The sequence below is a fragment of the Talpa occidentalis genome, unplaced genomic scaffold, assembly GCF_014898055.3.
Source record: "Talpa occidentalis isolate TD23 unplaced genomic scaffold, MPIMG_talOcc4v2.1 talOcc4.3, whole genome shotgun sequence".
Classification (NCBI taxonomy): domain Eukaryota; kingdom Metazoa; phylum Chordata; class Mammalia; order Eulipotyphla; family Talpidae; genus Talpa; species Talpa occidentalis.
Genome location: NW_023603184.1, coordinates 47,380,694 through 47,400,222, shown reverse-complemented (window position 1 = coordinate 47,400,222; position 19,529 = coordinate 47,380,694). Strand labels below are relative to the sequence as shown.

At 41.2% G+C, this 19,529-nt stretch overlaps 1 protein-coding gene and 1 long non-coding RNA gene across 9 annotated transcripts in view; one reads left to right on the top strand and one right to left on the bottom strand.

The window, feature by feature from the left end:
* LOC119255682 (disks large homolog 2) overlaps positions 1–2,794 on the top strand; it is an 811,058-nt gene extending 808,264 nt beyond the window's left edge. For all 8 annotated transcript variants that reach the window (XM_054699571.1, XM_054699570.1, XM_054699569.1 and 5 more), the window contains one exon: positions 2,006–2,794. In XM_054699571.1, coding sequence (XP_054555546.1) covers positions 2,006–2,112 — 107 coding nt within the window. In that variant the 3' untranslated portion in view covers positions 2,113–2,794. The remainder of the gene's footprint in view (positions 1–2,005) is intronic.
* Positions 1–19,235, bottom strand: part of LOC119255683 (uncharacterized) — a 39,869-nt gene extending 20,634 nt beyond the window's left edge. The window contains exons 1-2 of the long non-coding RNA XR_005127516.1: positions 19,146–19,235; positions 16,271–16,324 (exon numbers count right to left, since the gene is read on the bottom strand). This is a non-coding gene — a long non-coding RNA (uncharacterized LOC119255683). The remainder of the gene's footprint in view (positions 1–16,270; positions 16,325–19,145) is intronic.
* Positions 19,236–19,529: the final 294 nt, after the last annotated feature.

Below are 19,529 nucleotides of genomic sequence, written 5' to 3'. Positions count from 1 at the left end.
TTAGTAACAATTTATTTTTAAGACCGAGTGTTACATGGAAAGTATGCTGGAGAGCTATCAAGAAAACTGGTTCAAAGGAGGTACTAAGATGCACAAACTTACTCTGGGCAATTTGGTGTCTTAGGTAATACACGGTTTTGTGCTTTGTTTATACTTCCCCTTATTTGTGACTCTAGTAAGTAGTTGCTAAATAGTATCTTCTGTATGAGTCCTATATGGTAAAATCTTAATTTGCCAAGTAAGTTTCTGCATCTAATTCCAATGTGTCAAAGGGTTTTTTCCCACACCACCAAGCAACTGCAGACTCCAGCCAAGATGTCCTACAATTTAGCTCAATCCTGACACTGCCTACCCAGAGATAAGGTCCTATTGTGAGGTTAAGGGCTCAGTCCCACAAGACTGTCCCCCACTCAGACAACAGTCCCAAGTGTGGGTTGTTACCTGACTGGGGTTCTCATGACCCCCATCCTTGGTTCTATTAATTTGCTAGAGCAGCTCAGAAAACTCAGGATAGCTGTTTACTCACTGGATTACTGGTTTAGTACAGAGGGTATAAATCAGTAACTAGATGAAGAAATACATAGGGTGAAGTATGGTGAAGGGGTCCGGAGCTTCAGTGTTGAGTGTGCAATGCTCCCTGATTCTCCAGCAGCTCGCCAACCAGGAAGCTCTCTGAATTCCTTCTTTTGGAGTTTACATAAATGTTATAACTGAGGCATGATTGATTAACTCGTTGGCTATTGAAGATTGATTCAACCTCCAGCCCCTCCCCTCTCCCAACCTACTTCCTCCCTAAGTTAGAGGGGTAGGACCCTAAATTCCAGCCCTCTGATCACATGGTTTGTTCTCCTGGCAGCCAATCCCACCCTTGAGTGCTGTCCCAAAGTCACTTCACTAGCATAACAAAGATACTCTGGTTGCATTACTTAGTAAGTTATAAAGATTTTAGGAATCCTGCACCAGAAAGACAGAGGAAGACCAAATAGACATTTCTAATTATAAATCACAGTATCACTCCAGAGTACTTAAAGAATGATGGGGCTTTCTATTAAAGGTTTGGGAGGTTAGGTAAAGTTTCCCCAAAAACCTTTATTATTTCTTATGTCTGAAATATCTGAATTTCTGCCCCTGACAAAGAATAGAATAGAGAATATTGGGCCTGCTTTCTTTGTTAAATAGGGAGATGTCAATCTGAAAATTGATCAATGCCTCGCTCAGTGCCTGCCTCAGAGTAGAAATCCATAAAATGTAAATGGATGATTCATTGTCCAGAACCACAGACAGATTATTAAAAAGAGGAAAGATTGGTGCATTTAAAATTGATCAAACATTAATTCCAAAGAGCACCTGCACCCCTATATTTATAGCAGCACAATTTACAATAGCTAAGCTCTGGAAACAACCCAAATGCCCCAAAACAGATGACTGGATGAAGAAGATATGGTACATATACACAATGGAATATTACTCAGCAATAAAAAGATAAACCCATGGATGCAATCTGCAGCAACATGGATGGAGCTGGAAAGGATCATGCTCAGCGAAATAAACCAGAAAGAAAAAGAAAAATACCGGATGGTCTCACTGATAGCAGGAATCTAGAAAATCTAAATAAGGGATAAGGAAAAAGAATAACTATAAGAAAGATAAAATCAAAATCAACAAAGAACTATGAACCAGAGACACTCTATGGGGGGTGGGGAGCAGGGAAAGGAGGGTTGGGGTCAAAAAAAGGGGGTTGCAATTGTATGGGGAATATAAAAATAAAATTTTAAAAAAAAGTAACAATAAAAAAAATAAAATAAAATAAAACTGATCCAGGAAATGCCTGGAAAGCATGTTTTTTAATCATTGCTACCATCTTCGTTAAGTGAATTTTCTTACTGATGAAACATAGTTTCCTAATGAGTTTGTCACTGATTTGAGCTTCTGCTGGGTGCTGGCTAACTGTTCTTCACTACCAGGGACGTGATCCTAATTCAGGTTATGTTTGCTTTTGTTGTAGCTATTGTCCAAGGAGACACCTTAGAAGATATATATAACCAATGCAAGTTTGTTATCGAAGAGCAGTCTGGGCCTTTCATCTGGATTCCCTCAAAGGAAAAGTTATAAATTAGCTACTGCACCTCTGACAATGACAGAAGAGTATTTAGAAGAACAAAATATATATAATATACTACTTGGAGGCTTTTATGTTTTTGTTGCATTTATGTTTTTGCAGTCAATGTGAATTCTTATGAATGTACAACACAAACTGTGTGAAGCCATGAAGGAAACGGAGGGCCCAAGGGTGGGACAGAAAAGACATTGCAGCACGCAGGAAGGCTTTGGTTTGCTCAAAGTACCAGGTGTAGGGATAAACCTCTGACGGGCTTTCTGCCCAAGAGATGGGCAGCCTCCTCACCCCAGCAGACGTCCAGAGCTGATTTAGCTGCTGAGTTCTCTGTGTTTTTGCTTTAAAGAAAAGTTGCCAGCACTTGAACTTCACCAACCTTCCCATTACCCACATCTGTAATTGGTACCCTTCGAATTTTATAACTATGCACATCCTTTGATTTTTTAACAAGCAAAAGAAAGAAGGAAAAAAGAAAGGAGTCCCTTTGGAGACTGCAAAATATCAGGGAAGGCTAAGTGAATAGTTTCTTTGACTGGCATCTGCAAAGAAGAGCATTTCATAAAATTTGCAAGTGTATGGAGGACTGGCCTTACAGAGAGGAGGGCATTCCACCTGAGATTAGCTTTATGATTGTTTATTATCTATTTTGCCATTTATAAACTGAAAGAAGGCACTAAAGATGAGAATAATTTATACAATAAAAATATATTAAATGTATAGAAACAAATTTCTATAGGTGAAAAAAGTTTTGTGAAATATTTTGTAAAGACTAATTAATTGAAAGACTAAATGAATGCACTATCAGCAGAGGATCAAATTCAGGAACTCAAAGTTGAACTCTCCCTTTTGATGCCAATGATCCATTAAGAACATCTGAGTTCCTTCCCAAGTCTGACAAAGACTTCTCCCTCACTTACCTCTCATGATCTCCCTTCCACATAGTAGTAATATACTCTCAAGGAGCACATCTCTTAACAAGTTGCCCTCGTGGATATTTTTGGAAAACACTTGGTTAATGCATTTTTAAATGGATGGCTTTCAGAGACAAACTCATGCAAATGATCTAAAGGGAAATTTTTACTTTTCTCTTGTTAAACAACCTGAGCCTGTCATGAATATAGTTGAATATCTTTGTTCCTAGTTATTCACATGTAATTCTTAAAGGATCACTTAATCTTTTGGCCAGCCATGAGTAATAAGGATTTTTTTTTTTTTTGTATGCTTTACAAATAACTGAGGGTTTTCAAACAGCTAGAGATGGTTTAGAGCCATGGAGAGATCTGTCCCAAAATGCACTATTTCTTTGAGGAAGAGAGAGAGAGAGAGAGAAGTATCTGGTTGTGGGGGGGAGGGGTGAGAGGTGCAGACTTTTGTTTCAATGTACAGAGCAAAGTGATAAGACAAAGGGAAAGACAATTCACAACTTGGAGCTCAGTCAATTGAACTGCCTTTCTTGGGGGCTGCACCTGGACCAAGTTTATTTTTTAGCAATTATAATAATGATTTAAAAAAAGAAACCTCCCAAAGCCTATATCCCACTTTAGAGCTGATGGTGATGTCAGCATTGCTTGTGCCCATGGTGTTTAGAGAGACTTTTCAACAATCTCAATAACCACTCAGCTCTGGGTTCTATGCATGCCCAGACTAAGCCCCATCGCCTTATTTCTGGGGTACATCCAGACCTGGCAGGGATTCTGCCACACTGTGCAGCAAACCAGCATGCAGGCTGGGATGGGAGAGCAAGAGGGAGTCATCAGCGATGATGGGGCTTCTTCACAGTAAGAACATCGGAGCTCAGATTGAGGGTCTCTTTCCAAAAACAAGCGTGTCCATCTTATACAACTACCATTATCTGCCTGGCTACAATCACCAAAACAAACACAAACTTGCAAAATTGTGCATCTACCTATATAGTCTTGAGGCTGCCTTTGCCAATGGAAGGGCTAGCAAAGTGTTTTCCCTCTGATGAAAGTTAAATTTTCAGAGACTTCCTTAGAGTGCTCAAAACTTTAAAGACGTGTCCATGTCCGCAATTCGCCAGTTTCAGGTCAAAGCCGACTTTCATCACTATTGCTCCCAGAAGTTTTCTGCCACCAGAATGCCATTCCTGATCCCAGCTCTATTTTTAGGCCACCATGGTAACTTCTTTGGTTTCTCAACTGAGCATGCAACCATTTATTTAAAGAACTGTCATTAATGAGTAGATGTTTTCGTGGGTCGTGTGATGTGCTTTCCATTAAATATTAAGTAATTGCTGTGGCTGAGTACAATCAAATTGAACCACCAACCCTTGGTTTTGTAGTAATATAATTATTTATTTTCCTAGTGTAGATGCTTCCAGACTAGAACTGGCATTTGCACTGATTTTTTTTATGTAGATTTATATAAATATATATACACATATATATTTGCTTGAAGAATCACCAAGCATATTGGTGAGAGGGTCTTTTCCTATAGAATTTACACCTCCATTTGTTGTGTTGTCTTGCGCTTCCCAATGTTGAGGTCTCTATGGCTCCAACGAACCGAAATATTTTCAGCAAATCTGATGACTTGTATGGAAATGGCATGAAAGTTACCCAGATCACATCTGATGCAGGCGCATTTGGAGCCTGGGGCCAGACTGGTGCTAACACTGCAAACTTTGTCCGGAGCTCTCTCCAATTTGAAGGCTTGCTGGGGGCGCAATGTCACCTTCACATGCTGGGCCCTTTCAGAAAAGTGCCAGATCGTGTCACTGGTGCTATTTGTCATGCTCTGGTACAATGTGTAGCACCATGGGGGTCTCAGCTTTACCAAAATCAAAATCTCATTTGTCAGCTAATGGCAGGGGCATTTGCTTTTTTGCTCTCCTCCCACGGGATTTGGTGGCCATGTCTTCACAGCCCTTTCCTCCTGGCTCCCCGTTCTTGGCTCCATCCTTGATGTGAGCCCATCTCTAGGAGGCGCACTCAGGTGCTCTGTGAGCTGTCTTAGATCTTACTGCCAGCCCGTCAGGACCTGCTGCTCTTCCTCCCACCTCTGGCTTTTCTCATTCTTTGCCTCTGTGCTCCCCCTTCTGTGTCTATCTCGCTCCCTCTTCTTTGATCCTTCCTCTGCCTTCTCTACTTGTTCATTTTCTCCTACAATCCTGTGCTCCCCCCTTCGCTCCCTCCTCTCGTCTCTTCCCCCTTCTTTTCCTGTTTCCCTCCTTTCTTGCCCTTCCTCCCCTCCTCACAACTCCAACTATCTCCTGCCCCACTGCCCACTCCATTTTTCTGTCCTATCAGGGCTATGGCTGAATCAGACAGCAAGTCCACACAATGGACTGATGACACAAATACTCTGGGTCACCGTTTTCCCCACGCATGACTCAAGAAAGCCAGACCGGGCGTGAGGTCCCCCCGGCGCAGCTCCAGCGCCCCGCAGAGCCAGCCTGCACCGCTGCCTGGCAGTGACGATGCACAAGCTCTGGACCCCGCCGCACCTGGGTGCCTCTGCCTGAGGCCGTCCAAAGAGAGCCTGCTCCAGCACCGCACTGGCTCTGCGGACACTCCCTTCTACTGAGGCAGACTCTGGCCCCAACACTCACTCTAGCAGCAAACCTCTCCCTTGTCGTTGGAGCCATGCCATCACCTTGGTTCGGAGAGAGACATTTTTTTTTCCACTCATAGGCGTTTTTTTCCCCCCATTCTTATGTGAAGCCCCCTCTGCTTTTCAGCTGGTGATTGCTCTGGTGAGATTGAATGGACTCGCTGGTGAAGTAACATCTCTTTTTTCCTGTCTTGATCCTGCCTAAAATTCCTACAAAATATTTCAGTCAATGACTCAGGCTAGTTCCTAAGTTTATCATAGTAATTAGTCATTTTTGGGGGGGAATAGGAACATTTCCCTTGAGGCATGTGGAGTACCTTCTCTGACATCTGATTTACCAGAGGACTCCCTGCAGAATTCTGTTGCTATACACTTTACTTACGTGTACGTATGGTATATGTGGTCCTAGATCATGTATACACATACCACATTGGGTATGAATGAACATGGGGGAAACCCCCACACACACTCCAGTCTGTAAATATCCTTCCTCACTGAAAACTGTGCTTCAGAAACCATTTCTTGTACAGCTGTGCAGTTTCTTGTAGCAGCTGAGGACAAGCTAAGACAGGAGGACGACACAGATCACCTAAAAGATAGAACGCAGAATCTCCCCAGCAACTCATGAGGACAGAACACCAAATGGCAAAGTGAACTCCCGATGGGATGGCAAACTTTTCTCTCCTTTTCAAATTTGTGTTTCCTCAGTACGTCTTAACTTCTGAGTGCACCAGGCTATACCCGTTAGATCCTTTCAATATGACAATTTTGTGCTTCTCTCTGACAGGATGTTTCTCCACTGAGCTGTATAGTGCAGGATGGGAGGGAGGGGGGATCATCCCTAGCCTGAGCTGGAGCTTACAGAGACTGCACAGCTTACACTCCTGTTAAGTGTAAATATTCGACACTTCCATTCCATTTGTGTAAAATAATAAAGCACACATGATTATAAAATCAAGATGTATATTTCATACTCGGTGTGTCTGTGCATATTTATTGCGTTTTCAGTTGTCAGAGGTGACCCCATTGTAAAAACGCTTGATAAGAGTGTTTATAAACATGTCATGGCTTTATTATAAGATATAAATATTAAACACTTTATACTCTAGACTCTATAGCAAATCATTTCCTCCCAAAGCATAATTTGTCTTATTGCATAAAGAATTGAATCATTTATTTCTTTTTTTATCAATTTTTGATCTGATTTCAGAACTAAAATTTGTGCTGAGAAATATTGGCACTGCTGAGAGGAACTGAAAGTGGTGTTTTTGTATGTTTTTAAATATTTAGTTACCATCTTGGCCTGCTTCTAATGAGGTTTTTGCCAAGAGTGAGTGATGTATTAAAAGACAGATTTAAAAAAAAAAAAATCTTGCAAAAAAAAGATCAATTCCACACTTTAAAATTGTGAGATTTCAGAAGATACTAAAATTAGAGAATCTTTTTTTCCTGATCTGATACTTATGATGCACAGAAAAGCACAAATTGGGGAGGCGGTGTTATTATCCACATACACTGGTGCTGCACAGCATTCCTGCTCCAACCACGTGAACATGCCAAAAGTGTCAGCTTTGGGGCCCTGAATCTGCCAGATATTGTTCTATATTCTCCCCTCGGGTTAAACGAGTGCCTTGTCATTTTGACATTTAGACAGCACATGTCTGATAGCTGGAAACTCAGCCAAAATCTTCCCATGGATGGGGTGAAATTTTACCATCAAAATTTTACCATCAGGCTTTGATAAATGTTTTCTTCATAGTAAACTATCATATGAACTGATCCACCATTGGGAAAGCCACACCTGCTGGATACATTGTCCTGGCCACCACCCCAGGCCCGCAGGAGTCTCCACCAGCTGTCCTCCCAATGTTTGTGATGCTTAGCAGGGGGAGAAGGCCTTGGCAAAGCCTGCGAACCCATTGCACATCTCACCTTTTGACAATTACTCAATTTTGAACATTTTTGCACCGTTGCACCATAATTAACATTAATGGTAATTCTGCACAATAATGGGTATGTTTATTTGGGAGGGAAAAAAACAAGACTTTGCATCTTCTATGGTACTGTTTTAGTTTGTTTGAAACATTTTTTTAAATGTGATCATTCTAGAAGTCTCAAAAGCTAGACATGGACTGCACGTCTCAGCCTACTAAACATCCATGACAGAATGCCAAAGCCTCAGAGGCATAAAGCAAAGCACTTGTAGAGGGGCCCCCAACTTTCTTATCACTGTCAGACCCAGTGCCCCTGAAATTGGCAGGGGATGTCTAGGGCTCAGGTCTGCCCGGACTCACACCACAGGCTGTGTTCTCACCTTTCCCTTAGGGACAGCTCAGAAGGCACTGCTGCCATCACGACACCAGCCCCAACCCCTTCTAAAGTAACAGCCCGTGTCAAGTCCTGACATTGTCCCTAATTCCCCTGAGCACAGGCAAGACGAAGCTAGTATAGGTGACAAACTTGGCTTAACCAGAGAATAACAAAACGGAAATAGATGATCTGATTTATGGAATGTGCTTTGCACCGAGCCCCTGGCCAGCTGCCCCATGACTCATGCCGTCTTCCTCACCTTCTAGAGGTCCAAAAGTGTGGCTGGGCTTACGCCAGAACCTCTCCTCTGTTGCACACACTTGAGAGGCATCATCTCCCTGCCTGACTCAGCACAGCTCCCCATTACCTCTGCAGCAAGTGAAATGTGCCTACATTCTCCATCCCCTTTGCTCCCACACATTCTGATACAAGTGGAGGTGACTCACTCTGGTTAACATTGTCTACTTTTTAATTGCAAAATCAACTATAATGCAGATTATTCGACTGCAGTAAGTGCAGAAAGGAACCAAGAGCAGGGGTAATGCTGACATAGGAGTAGCCAGGCTTAGATCCAGAGCTTTTCAAGCTGCTGTTGTGGGTGGATCATAAGCCAGCACTATTTTTTAATTAAATGAAAATTAGAGTACCGTAAGTGTATTAAGATTGATACAGTTTCATTATGTGAAGCAAGAGTAAAATTTCTTGCTTAGGTCATAGTCACAGTCTGAGCAACAGAACCCAGGCCTCCCTCAGCCAGATCCGGACCACTGTTGAGAAATGCAGACCCCAGAAGGCCTCCCTGGGGTGCCTCCCAATTTTCTTCGCATATCCTAGTTTCACAATACACAAACAAATACACAATCCCTCCTCACCCAACCGAGACAACTAGTAAAATTTGAAACATCCACCTCCATCCTACTAAAGATGTCTGCTAACTAAGGCCAGGCTGTCAGTCAGAGTAAAAAAAGCAAAGAACTGAGGGCTCTTCCCAACAGCGAACACAGCTCTGCTCAGTTTCCAAAGTCCTGGCTCACCTGCCTTTCCAACACATGTGAATTGAATTCCTTACACTCTTACCTGATAATTTTAATATCTGTATAAAATTGGTATGGTCTGATGACCCAAAGTTTCATCCTTTTTCTCTGCCAAATAATTTATTTTTTGCCTAAAATAAATGGCATTAAACTTTTGAGTATTTTTGTAAAGAAAAAAAAAGATTAAAGGCCAAATAGTTTGAAACACATTTCATAACTAATACCAACACATCAATGAAATACCACTGTAAAATTATTCACAGTAAAACTATTCAAAGCCCCAAAAGCGGGCCTCCCTGGTGGCACAAGGGGGTAAGTCACATCTATAAGGCTATCCACAGCCACTGCAGCATGAGTTCCATCCCCGGCCAGGGAGCTACCCACATGGTGTAGCAGACCTCTCCTGTCTCGCCTGCTGCTCCCCTCAGCAGTGTATTCAGTCGTTTGCCTGTTCTGTTCCCCACTCTGTCTCTGCTGAATCTTCTCAACACCCCCCCCCACATCTCTGGTCTGTATACCCCAGTTTTTGAATGAATAAATAAATCTTTTTAAAAAAAGCCCCAAAAACAAGGCCCAAGAGAGACAATATTCTCTCTCACTGCTGTCTAAAGTTTGTCTTCCCAATTCTGGTCCCCACCTTGTCGGGGTGATTGGCTCAAGTAACATTTGCCCTTCAGTTGCCAGAAATGCTGGTCCTGCTGCCTGCTACAGAACACCAATAAGCAGGACAAAAATTGAATGTATATGTGTTTTATTTTTCAGATTTTAGAGAATGGCGGGCATAGCAAACACTGTGAAGAGCCCGTTCTGCCATCTCATCTCGAGCTGGCCTGTTTATCCTGGGTTAAACAGAGACAGACAGAAGTAACCCACCTGTTAGAACATGTCAACATGTTCTACACATTCAACACATTCATCCCCCAGAACTCGTTCTCAGCTTCCAGGTTACCCTGACCCTGGTACATTTGATGATGTAAATGTCCGGCATTCCTTTGGGCTTCATCAGGGCAAGAATCTTAATTTTTATTTTTTTAATTTTATTTATTTATTTTAGTTTTTATATCATTGTTCATTTTTAAACAATGTTTGCTTCCTCCCCCCACCTCAGGTGTAGTCCCCATAGAGTTTCCTTCCCCAATGCACCCGTGCACCATCACCTCAGTCCCCTGTGCTGCTCCTTCCCTCCCTCTCATCCCTCTCCCTCCTCCTCCCCTGCAGGATGTCTCTGATTATAAGAATCTCAGTTTCAAGCAAGAGTTTCAGTCTAAAGAAAATATCTTCACAATGTAGTGTGTACAGTTTCCTACGCAAAGTGGGGTGCCCTACCCCTCCTCCATAGCACCCTATAACTTTCGAATTTCAAAAGAATGGCCTGTACGAATACCACACAGCAGAGAGTAGAAGCCAAAGATGAGACAAAGACATAGAACATGCTTCATCGAAGAAAATTCAATTGACCCTACTTCATGTGAAAAGAACAAGGGAATAAAAAGACTTCATTTTCAGGTGTGCATTAAAATTTCAAATTCCTTGAGGCTCTAAATAGCAAATTATAATCAGCAGCTCCTTAGTAATGAAGTTACAGTTCCTCAGGAAATCTGTTGATTTCTAGTCAACAAAAATATAAAACCCACAAGTTAAAATGCTGGCTCCTAGATGGATGGTTTAGCTGTCATAGATTCTTCCTGTAAACCCCACCCCTTGGTCATTCCAAGCCAGTTTATTCATCTTAATGGGCTATATTATACCTACCAAATCCATCTTCAAGTCCACAGTTTTTTTCTCTAGCAATTGGTGGATGGATTTTGATTATCTGAAGTTCTTACAGTATAAAATTATAGAAAGTTATTGTCATGGATTCAGGGACAAATTTTCTCCCTAAAACATGGTGACAAAACAATACTTTCCTTAGAGTTATTATAAGAAATACATGGAAATTGCCTGGCTGCCATAAGCATTCAGCAAGTCTTAGTTGTTATTGGTGTGTTGTTTTTTGGGTTTTTTTTAAAGATTTATTTATTTATTTATACAAGCACTGGGTACAGTCAGAAGCGCGGGAGGGTGAGAGAATTCCCCAGAGCCAGAGGGGGAGCAGAACAGGCAGACTGACGAAGTACACTCCTGAGGGGAGCAGCGGGCGCCAGGAGGGGTCTGCGCGCCAGGTGGGACCCTCGCCTGGCGGCCGGGATCGAACCAGTGCTACAGAGGCTGCGGGCAGCTACACAACCCAGCACTCAGCCGCTGCGCCACCAGGTAGGCCCATGTTATTGGTGTGTGTTTTCACTGATCCTCAACTCTGCAGAGGAGACAAGGCCATTTCCTCCCCATTTTAGAGGCCAACAAAGCAGTATTGAGGGAAGCAGAGATTTGCCCCAGGCCACACAGCTGTTGGCAGAGCCGGTCTCAAGTTCAGGCTTCCATTTCCCTAGTTCAGTCTCCTTTATGGCAATGCCAAACAGCCTCTGGATGCTAATTAAGGATCTGATTTGGAGCAGTGATTACTAGGGAAGGCCAGAAGGCTGAACTGATGGACAAGCAGACAGCCATATGCCTCCAACCTGGGTCACCTGTTCCCACACACCATGTTAGGAATGAGTCACTGTCAAAAGGCAATGCTGCTATCTGGACAAGCCTCTCAGCAAGTATGGATGCAGGAATTATCTTATCAAATGGCATAACAGAACCAAGGGACCAATAAAGGAAAAGAAAGCCAAACTCATAGACACAAAAAGTAAAATAGTAGTCACCAGTGGATGGGACCTTGGGTGGGACAAGAAAGATGTTGTTTAGGATATAACTTTCACTGAGTTTTAAGGAAGCTCTACAGACCTAATGCATAGCATAATGAATATAGACAATATTATTTTACTATAATCATTAAACTTGCTAATTTATTCCAATTATTATAAAGAACGGATAATTATGCAATGTGATAGAGGGGCAAATTATCTCTAATGGTAATCATATTATAATATATAAATGTAGCAAAGTAACACAGTGTATAGCTTATACACAATGTTATATGTCAAATATATTCAATAAAAAAGCAAAGAGTATATTGAAAACACAATTTCCAACGTAGATACAATAACTTTTGTTAAAAGAGTACATGGGCTGGGCCTCCCTGGTAGCACAAGGGGTTAAGATGCAACCTATAAGGCTGTCCGCAGACTCTGCAGCATGAGTTCGATCCCCAGGCAGGGAGCTACCTATATGGCACAGCAGACCTCTCCTGTCTTGCCTGCTGCTCCCCTCAGCAGTATATTTCAGTCAATCTGCCTGTTCTGTTCCCCGCTCTGTCTCTGGTGAATCCTCTCACCCCCACACATCTGGCCTGTACCCCAGTTCTTGTATGCATAAATAAATAAATCTTAAAAAAAAAAAAAAGAGTAGATGGGCTATTCTCAAAATGAAACTAGACAGAGCTGCCATTGACCCTGTGACCAGGAGGAGGAGGGAGAGAGCTCCAAAAGCACTGGACACAGAACTCCGAGGTATTCTCTAATTTCACAATTGTTACTACTTTGTGATACTGTGACCCCCATACAAAAACTAAATAAGTTTGTACAATTTAAAAAATATGCCCACTTATCACATGAGAGAGACAAATGACAACAGTTTAGGAATAATTTTTTCACCATACCACTGTTACAATGTCATTCATTTTTAAATGAACTCTGCATTTTGGAATAGTTTTTGATTTATAGAAAAATTACAAATATTGTACAGAGAATTCCCATATAGACCATATCCAGTGTCCTCTACTGTTAGCACATTTTCATAGATCATCATTATTAATACATAATACATCATTATTAATGAAAATCTATACTTTTTTCAGGTTTTTCTAGTTTTTAAATTTTACTTTTCCTAAATTCCACCCATGATACCATATTACATTTAATTAAGTATCCTTTGTCCTCTTGGCTGTGCCAGGTTCTCATTTCCCTTGTTTTAGATGACCTTGAGCGTTTTGACAAGGACTTGTCAGGTTGTTTATAGAAGGACCCTCAATTGGGATTTGTTTGATTATTTCCTCATGGTTAGACTGGAGTTAGGAGTTTTAGAAGACCAAAGAGGTAAAATGCCATTCTTATGATATCAGAACAGAGTGCAGGAATTATCACTATTGATGTTAACCTTGTTCACGATGCTGAGATGGTGCTGTCCATGTTTCCCTTTGCAAAGTTACCTTGACACCTCTTTTCCTTGTGTGCTTTGAAAGGAAGCCTTCGTGCAGAGTCACCCTTAATGGGTAGAGAAGTATGCCTCAAGTCCTTGAGGGTGAAGTTGCAGCAGATATTTGTCTTTTTTTCCCCAGTTATTTATTCCATCATTGGTGTATGTGAACAGGATTTCAGATATTTTAAAATTTGTACTACAAGCCAATACTATTTTATTTATTTTGTTACTGAAATTGCTCCACCTTTGGCTTTGAGAGTTGTTTTATTTGGCTCTGTGTTCCTCTGACATCATTGTGGATTTTTTTAAAAATAGTTCCTTGCTTTCTGACTATTATAAGAGACTGTCTCATTTTTCACATTTCCTTCCTGAACCTTTGAACCAGTCATTTCTCCAAGGTACTTAATTCCTCTTAATAAAAAACAGTAATAGAAACCAAGATTTGGGGCCTCCCTGGTGGCACAAGGGGTTAAGACGCAACCTAGGAAGCTGTCCACAGCCACTGCAGCACAAGTTTGAGCCCCGGGCAGGGAGCTACCCACATGGTGCAGCAGACCTCTCCTGACTTGACCACTGCTCCCCTCAGTACTTCAGTCAATCTGCCTGTTCTGTTCCCCACTCTGTCTCTGGATAATCCTCTCACCCCCCACACTTCTGGTCTGTACCCCAGTTCTGGTATGCATAAATAAATAAATCTTTTAAAAAAAGAGAGAGAAAGAAACCAAGATCCAGGTGCTAGATGTGCTCATCACTACAAGGGGTCCTTGTTGCTAGGTTCTCTTCTAACAGGGGGAGGTTCCAGGTTCCCTGCCCCATCCAAAAGAAGGGTGGAGCTGAGCAGGGACAGAAGAAGCTGGAGAGGAAACTGAGAAGGAAGGAAGCAGGAAGGAGACCTGGTGGAGGCAAATGAAGCAAAGAGACACGTGAAGAAACTGCGCTTGTCTTTTGGTCGTGGACTGGGTGACACAGATGTGGGTGAGAGACCCGTGGGGAGGTGACAATGGCAGCTTTTATCTTGATGTTGATTTTGCTTTTTTCCTCCCAGACTTGTCTGACTGTTCTGACCCTTTTCTATGGGTCCCTGCCAAAAAGTACTTAAGACTTGCAGCAGGCTTTCTTTCAGGCCTTGCTCTGGGCCAATCCCATTTGGCTGGACTTTTACCCACGAGGGGATGGGGAACTTTGGGTGCTTAATTTAGAAACCATATTCTTTGTCAATTCTGTATTGTTTACTAATTGTATTAAAGTTCCTTTCCATTAAAGGTCTTATATGTTTTGTCTTGGTGTGGCAGATGGCAGAACCTATTAGTGCAGGCAGGTTTGGGGGTTCTGGGGTACCCCTCTCCCTGCCCTATAACTCTCTCAGCTGACAGAGCAAGGAAATAAATGTGTCTATATTGTCAGTCAAGAAGAAAAATAAGGGGCCTCCCCAGTGGCACAGCGGTTGAGCGCTGGGTTGCGAGGCTGCCTGCAGCCTCTACGGCGCCAGTTTGATCCCCGGTTGCTCCCCGGCCACCGGAGGAGGGTCCCACATGGTGCGCAGACCTCTCCTGCCGCCCACTGCTCCCCTCAGCAGTGTACTTTGATCCTTCTGCCTGTTCTGCTCCCTACTCTGGTGAATTCTCTCACCCTTCCGCACTTCTGACTGCACCCAGTGGTTATATCAATTAATCAGTAAATAAATCTTTAAAAAAAAGAAGAAGAAAAATAAGACTTGTAAAATAAGCAAGAAAGTGTTAAATATTTGAGACTAGGGCTCATGATTCGAGTCTACAACCAAAGTGTAGTCCCAAGGTGTGTTTTGCCCCAGGGGCAAATAATAGGGAATTTTCAAAGGGTCCAGTAGGGATGTGGTCTGAGTTTGGTTCACTTGTTTGGAAACTTCTTGGATTGGTTTTTAAGTTCACTTGTCTTTTTTTTATGATTGGTTGACAAGGTTCTTCAGACAGAAGGCTGTGATGTGGGTTCTTTCATGGACATCATCAATGGTTTCGTATTTCTTTCATAATCACCAATAAGAAGAAATTCAGAATTGCTGAGTCATATGGGCCTCAGCATCTCACCCAGAAGTCTCAACATGGCAGTAGAGGCACGGAGGAACTGATTTAAAGTCAGATCCAAAATACTAGCTTGGACATACACACGCAGGTAAAATATTTCTATATGTACCAATTTGTACCCATATATTAAACTAAATATGATCTCATATTGATGCCTCTACTGGAATTCATTACCAGGTGAATCATTTTAGCCTCATTTCCTTGACTGTAACCTCCCATTCAACAATGAGAAACCTAATTCCAGTCATTTTTATTTCATTTCAACTAGCTGATCCAGGGTGGACCCTCTGTTCAAGAAACTCCAACAGAATCTTCAAATCTCTCACATTTTGGCTTTTCATGGTCCCTTGATCAATGCAAGCTCCTACTATTTCTTTCCTAACTTAATGATAATCACCATCATTAAAATTTTTTCAGGATTTCACAAATCCAAAGTATGGGGAAAGAGGGAGTAATTGATTAAACTCATTAAAATTGATAAATCAGCGCTATATGACACAAATAATTTTCAAAGTAAAAAATGTGTGGGGTCAATAATTTCTTTATTTATTAACGCTGAGCCCTCAACTTACATGATAGAGAAATGTATCCTAATCATGTTTAGGGAAGCTCAGTCAAATTCAGGGTTTATCCAATGACCTGGATAGTCAAATCCTTGTCACTACTTCCCACAGTCTCTGCAGATGGCACTTGGGTTCCAGAGGGTTTTGCACCCCTACCTGCCATCATAAGGCAGGCTTAGCTTGTGCTCAGCACACCTGACCTGAGTCTCCTGCTCTCACTCAACGCCACATGGCCCCGGTCCCATCTGTTTCTCTTTGTGCTCTGAAATCAACTCTCTTTTAGATAATTCTTGCAAAGCCCTTAGCAAAAGAGAAAAGATCAAATTATCCATAGGCATATTATAAAATGTGTATCATGCTGTTTGTATCAATTAAGATAGAATAAGAGGAAATATTTTTTTAAATGCCAATGTAAATTTATGTGCACCTTACCTGATTTTCTTCCTACTCAACCAAGCTACCCATCTTTATTGGCAGCAGGTGGGTCTAGAGTGAACAGAGGGAAATTAGGTGCTTAAAGAAGGAATACAGAACAGGGTAATAGCTGCTGACATTTTAAAGCAAGACAATAGGTATGAAATCTAAGCTTTGTTTGTTCCCACTTTATATATCAGCGTGAAATACAATTTTTCCCATGATGTAAATAAGAGAACCATAAAACTAGATGCACAAAAGACAGGATTTAAAATGGAAGAAAAAAAGAAATCTTTTGTAAAGTCACTTTTTTTCATGTTGTGTTTGATTTGATTTGATTTTATATATTTTTACATCATTTTTCCTTTTTGCACAATGTATGCCTTTTCATCTTGGTTATAGTCCCCATACAATTCCCACCCCCCTTATTTTGACCCTAATCCCTCCTCCCCGCCTTCCCCTCTCCCCTGCAAAGTGCATCTCTGGTTTATAGTTGCTTGTTGTAAAGTCACTTTTTTGGAGAGTCCCTTCAATCATTTTTCCTCTTTCCCACATGCCTGCAAATCCTTGTAACTAGCTATGAGTAACCAGGTATTTGTGTCACTGATATTTCTAAACAGTGGGGGAGGGAAGGAGAAACTTTGTAAGAAAACTTTTAATCCAAAGCCTCTGAAAGCAGATGATGAACTGATGGCAGAGGGAAGAGGGATGCGGAGGTAGAGCAGTGGATATACAAATTGTATTCCAGGTCCTCACCCTGGTTTGTTTGAGAAGTTTTTTTTGTTTTATTTTGTTTTGTTTTAATTGAATTACCATTGTTTTATACCCTGCTAGTGTTCTTGGAGTATAGCATTTCCCTTCTCAGGTGTAGTCACCATAGTGGGGAAGTACCCATAGTCTCTTACCGTAGTCCATTGTGCTCGCTCCCCATCCAGCTTGCACCCCTCCTGCTGACATTTGCTTCATCATCAACTTTCAAGGGTTGGTTTTAAAGTTTGCCTTGACCTTTGCTTGGTTGATCTCTATTCTACCTATAAATGACAACATCCAGTATTTCTCTTTCTCCTCTGGTTTATTTCATTTAACATAATCCCTTCCAAGCTCCATTCGCATTGCCTCAAATGCGAATGTGTTTGTCTTTTTTGATTGCTGGGTAGAATTCCACTGTATTCACATATGTACCACATCTTCTTGATCCATTCATCTGTTTGGGGCACTTAAGTTGTTTCCAGAATCTGGCTTTTGTGAATAAATGTTGCTACAACAAACATGGAAGTGCAAGTTTCCTTTCAAATTAGTGTTTTCGCATCTTTGGATCGATACCTAGAAGTGCAATTGCTGGTTTTTATGGCAGATCCATTTTTAGTATTTTGAGAAGCCTCCATACTGCTTTCCATAGGGGCTAGACCAGGACACATTCCCACCAACAGTATAAGAGGCTTCCTTTTTCTCCATACTCTTTCCAGCACTTGATTTTCCTGGTCTTTTTAATATGGGTCATTCTCACTGGTATGAAGTGGTATCACACTGTGATTTGTACTTCCCTGATGATAAGTGATGAACATTTTTTTCATGTGCTTGTTAGCCACCTGTATGTTTTCTTTGGAGAAGTACCCATTTAACATTTCTACCCATTTTTTTAAATTGGGTTATTTGTTTTCTTTTCATTGAGTTGTATGAACTCTTTGTAGATTATTGATATCAGCCCCTTGTCAGATGTATGAAGTGCTAATATATTCTACCGTTGTGTAAAATTTCTCTTTGTTTTAGTTACAGCTTCTTTTGCTGTGCAGAAACTTTTTAGTCTGATCTAGTCCCAATTATTTATATTCTCTTTTGTTTTCCTTGTTGCTGGAGACAAATCCTCAAAGACATCGCTGAAGCTTATGTAATACAGTGTTGTATCTACATTTTCTTCATTTCTTTAATGGTTTCAGATATCACATCCAAGTTTTTTATCCATTTATAGTTGATTTTTTATATGGTGTGAGACAGTGATCTAGTTGCATTCTTTTGGTGCCACTGTTCAATTTTCCCAACACCATTCATTGTTGAGACTTTCCTTGTTCCAGTGCACATTCTCTACTCCTTTGTCAGATTAACTATCCATATATGTGTGGGTTTATTTCTGGGCTCTCAATTCTATTCCACTGGTCTTTGTATCAGTTTTTGTTCCAGTACCTTGCTATTTTAATTATTATGTCTTCATAGTATAATCTGAACTTTGGAAGTGTGATATATACCATTCTTCATCTTTTTTTTGTCAGGATAGTTATGACTATTTGGGCTCTTTAGTGGAAATGATCCCATTTACAATCACACCAAAGACAACTATATACCCAGCAATAAATCTAACAAAGGAGGTAAAGCACCTATACAAAGAAAACTATAAGACATTGTTAAAAGAAATAGAAGACACAAATAAATGGAAAGCTATAACTTGCTCATGGACTGAAAGAATCCCTAGTTTGAAACCCTCATGTAGAATAGAGCAATTTTTACAAGTGATAACCCTGGGAGGTTATCACTTGGTGAGCCAGAAACCAAGAATGTCCATAGGAACTTGAGGATAACCATATCAAAGTAAAGTTCAATGATATGGCATGGTCAGAATTGGATTGTTAGAGCTCAGCTCTCCCAAATGACTTTATTATGGTGTGTGTTGGATCCAGAAGTCCCCTTTGGGTCCTAAAATGGGGAAGCCAAAATTAGCTGAGTCTTAGACCTTTCCAACATGAGCTGTACTATCAGAGGTAACTCAGCAAAAAGGATGAGTCCTACCTCAGCACCTCATCCCAGCCCAACAGAGGCCAACTAAGGACATGCAGAGGCTCAATGGAAGATTTGGAGTCATCATTGATGAGCTGAGGTTGGCAACCGGAAAATATTGTACCTGTATCAAGATCAGATGGCAAGTAACATCATCTTTAACTTCAGATACAAATGTCAACAGGATAAGCATCCCACTAGTGGACAAGCAATGTTGTTATGGAAACAAGGAACATTGTCATGGAAACCAAATAGGTTAGAGGCCAACACATGAATCCTAAGAACACTTCTCTTCCCAAGGCCAAGAAGACACAGTAAGCACAACCCTACCTATTTCTACTAAGAGTCATTATGGAGAAAAGCAAGACTGAGGTCAGAACACTGAGCATAGACTTTTCACACAAGGACACTCAACTTTATTTAAAGGAATGTTTGAAAATGCTCATCAAGATTATACAAAAGTAAAATTGTAATTTATGTCACCTCTGGCTTATAAACTTCTATTAAA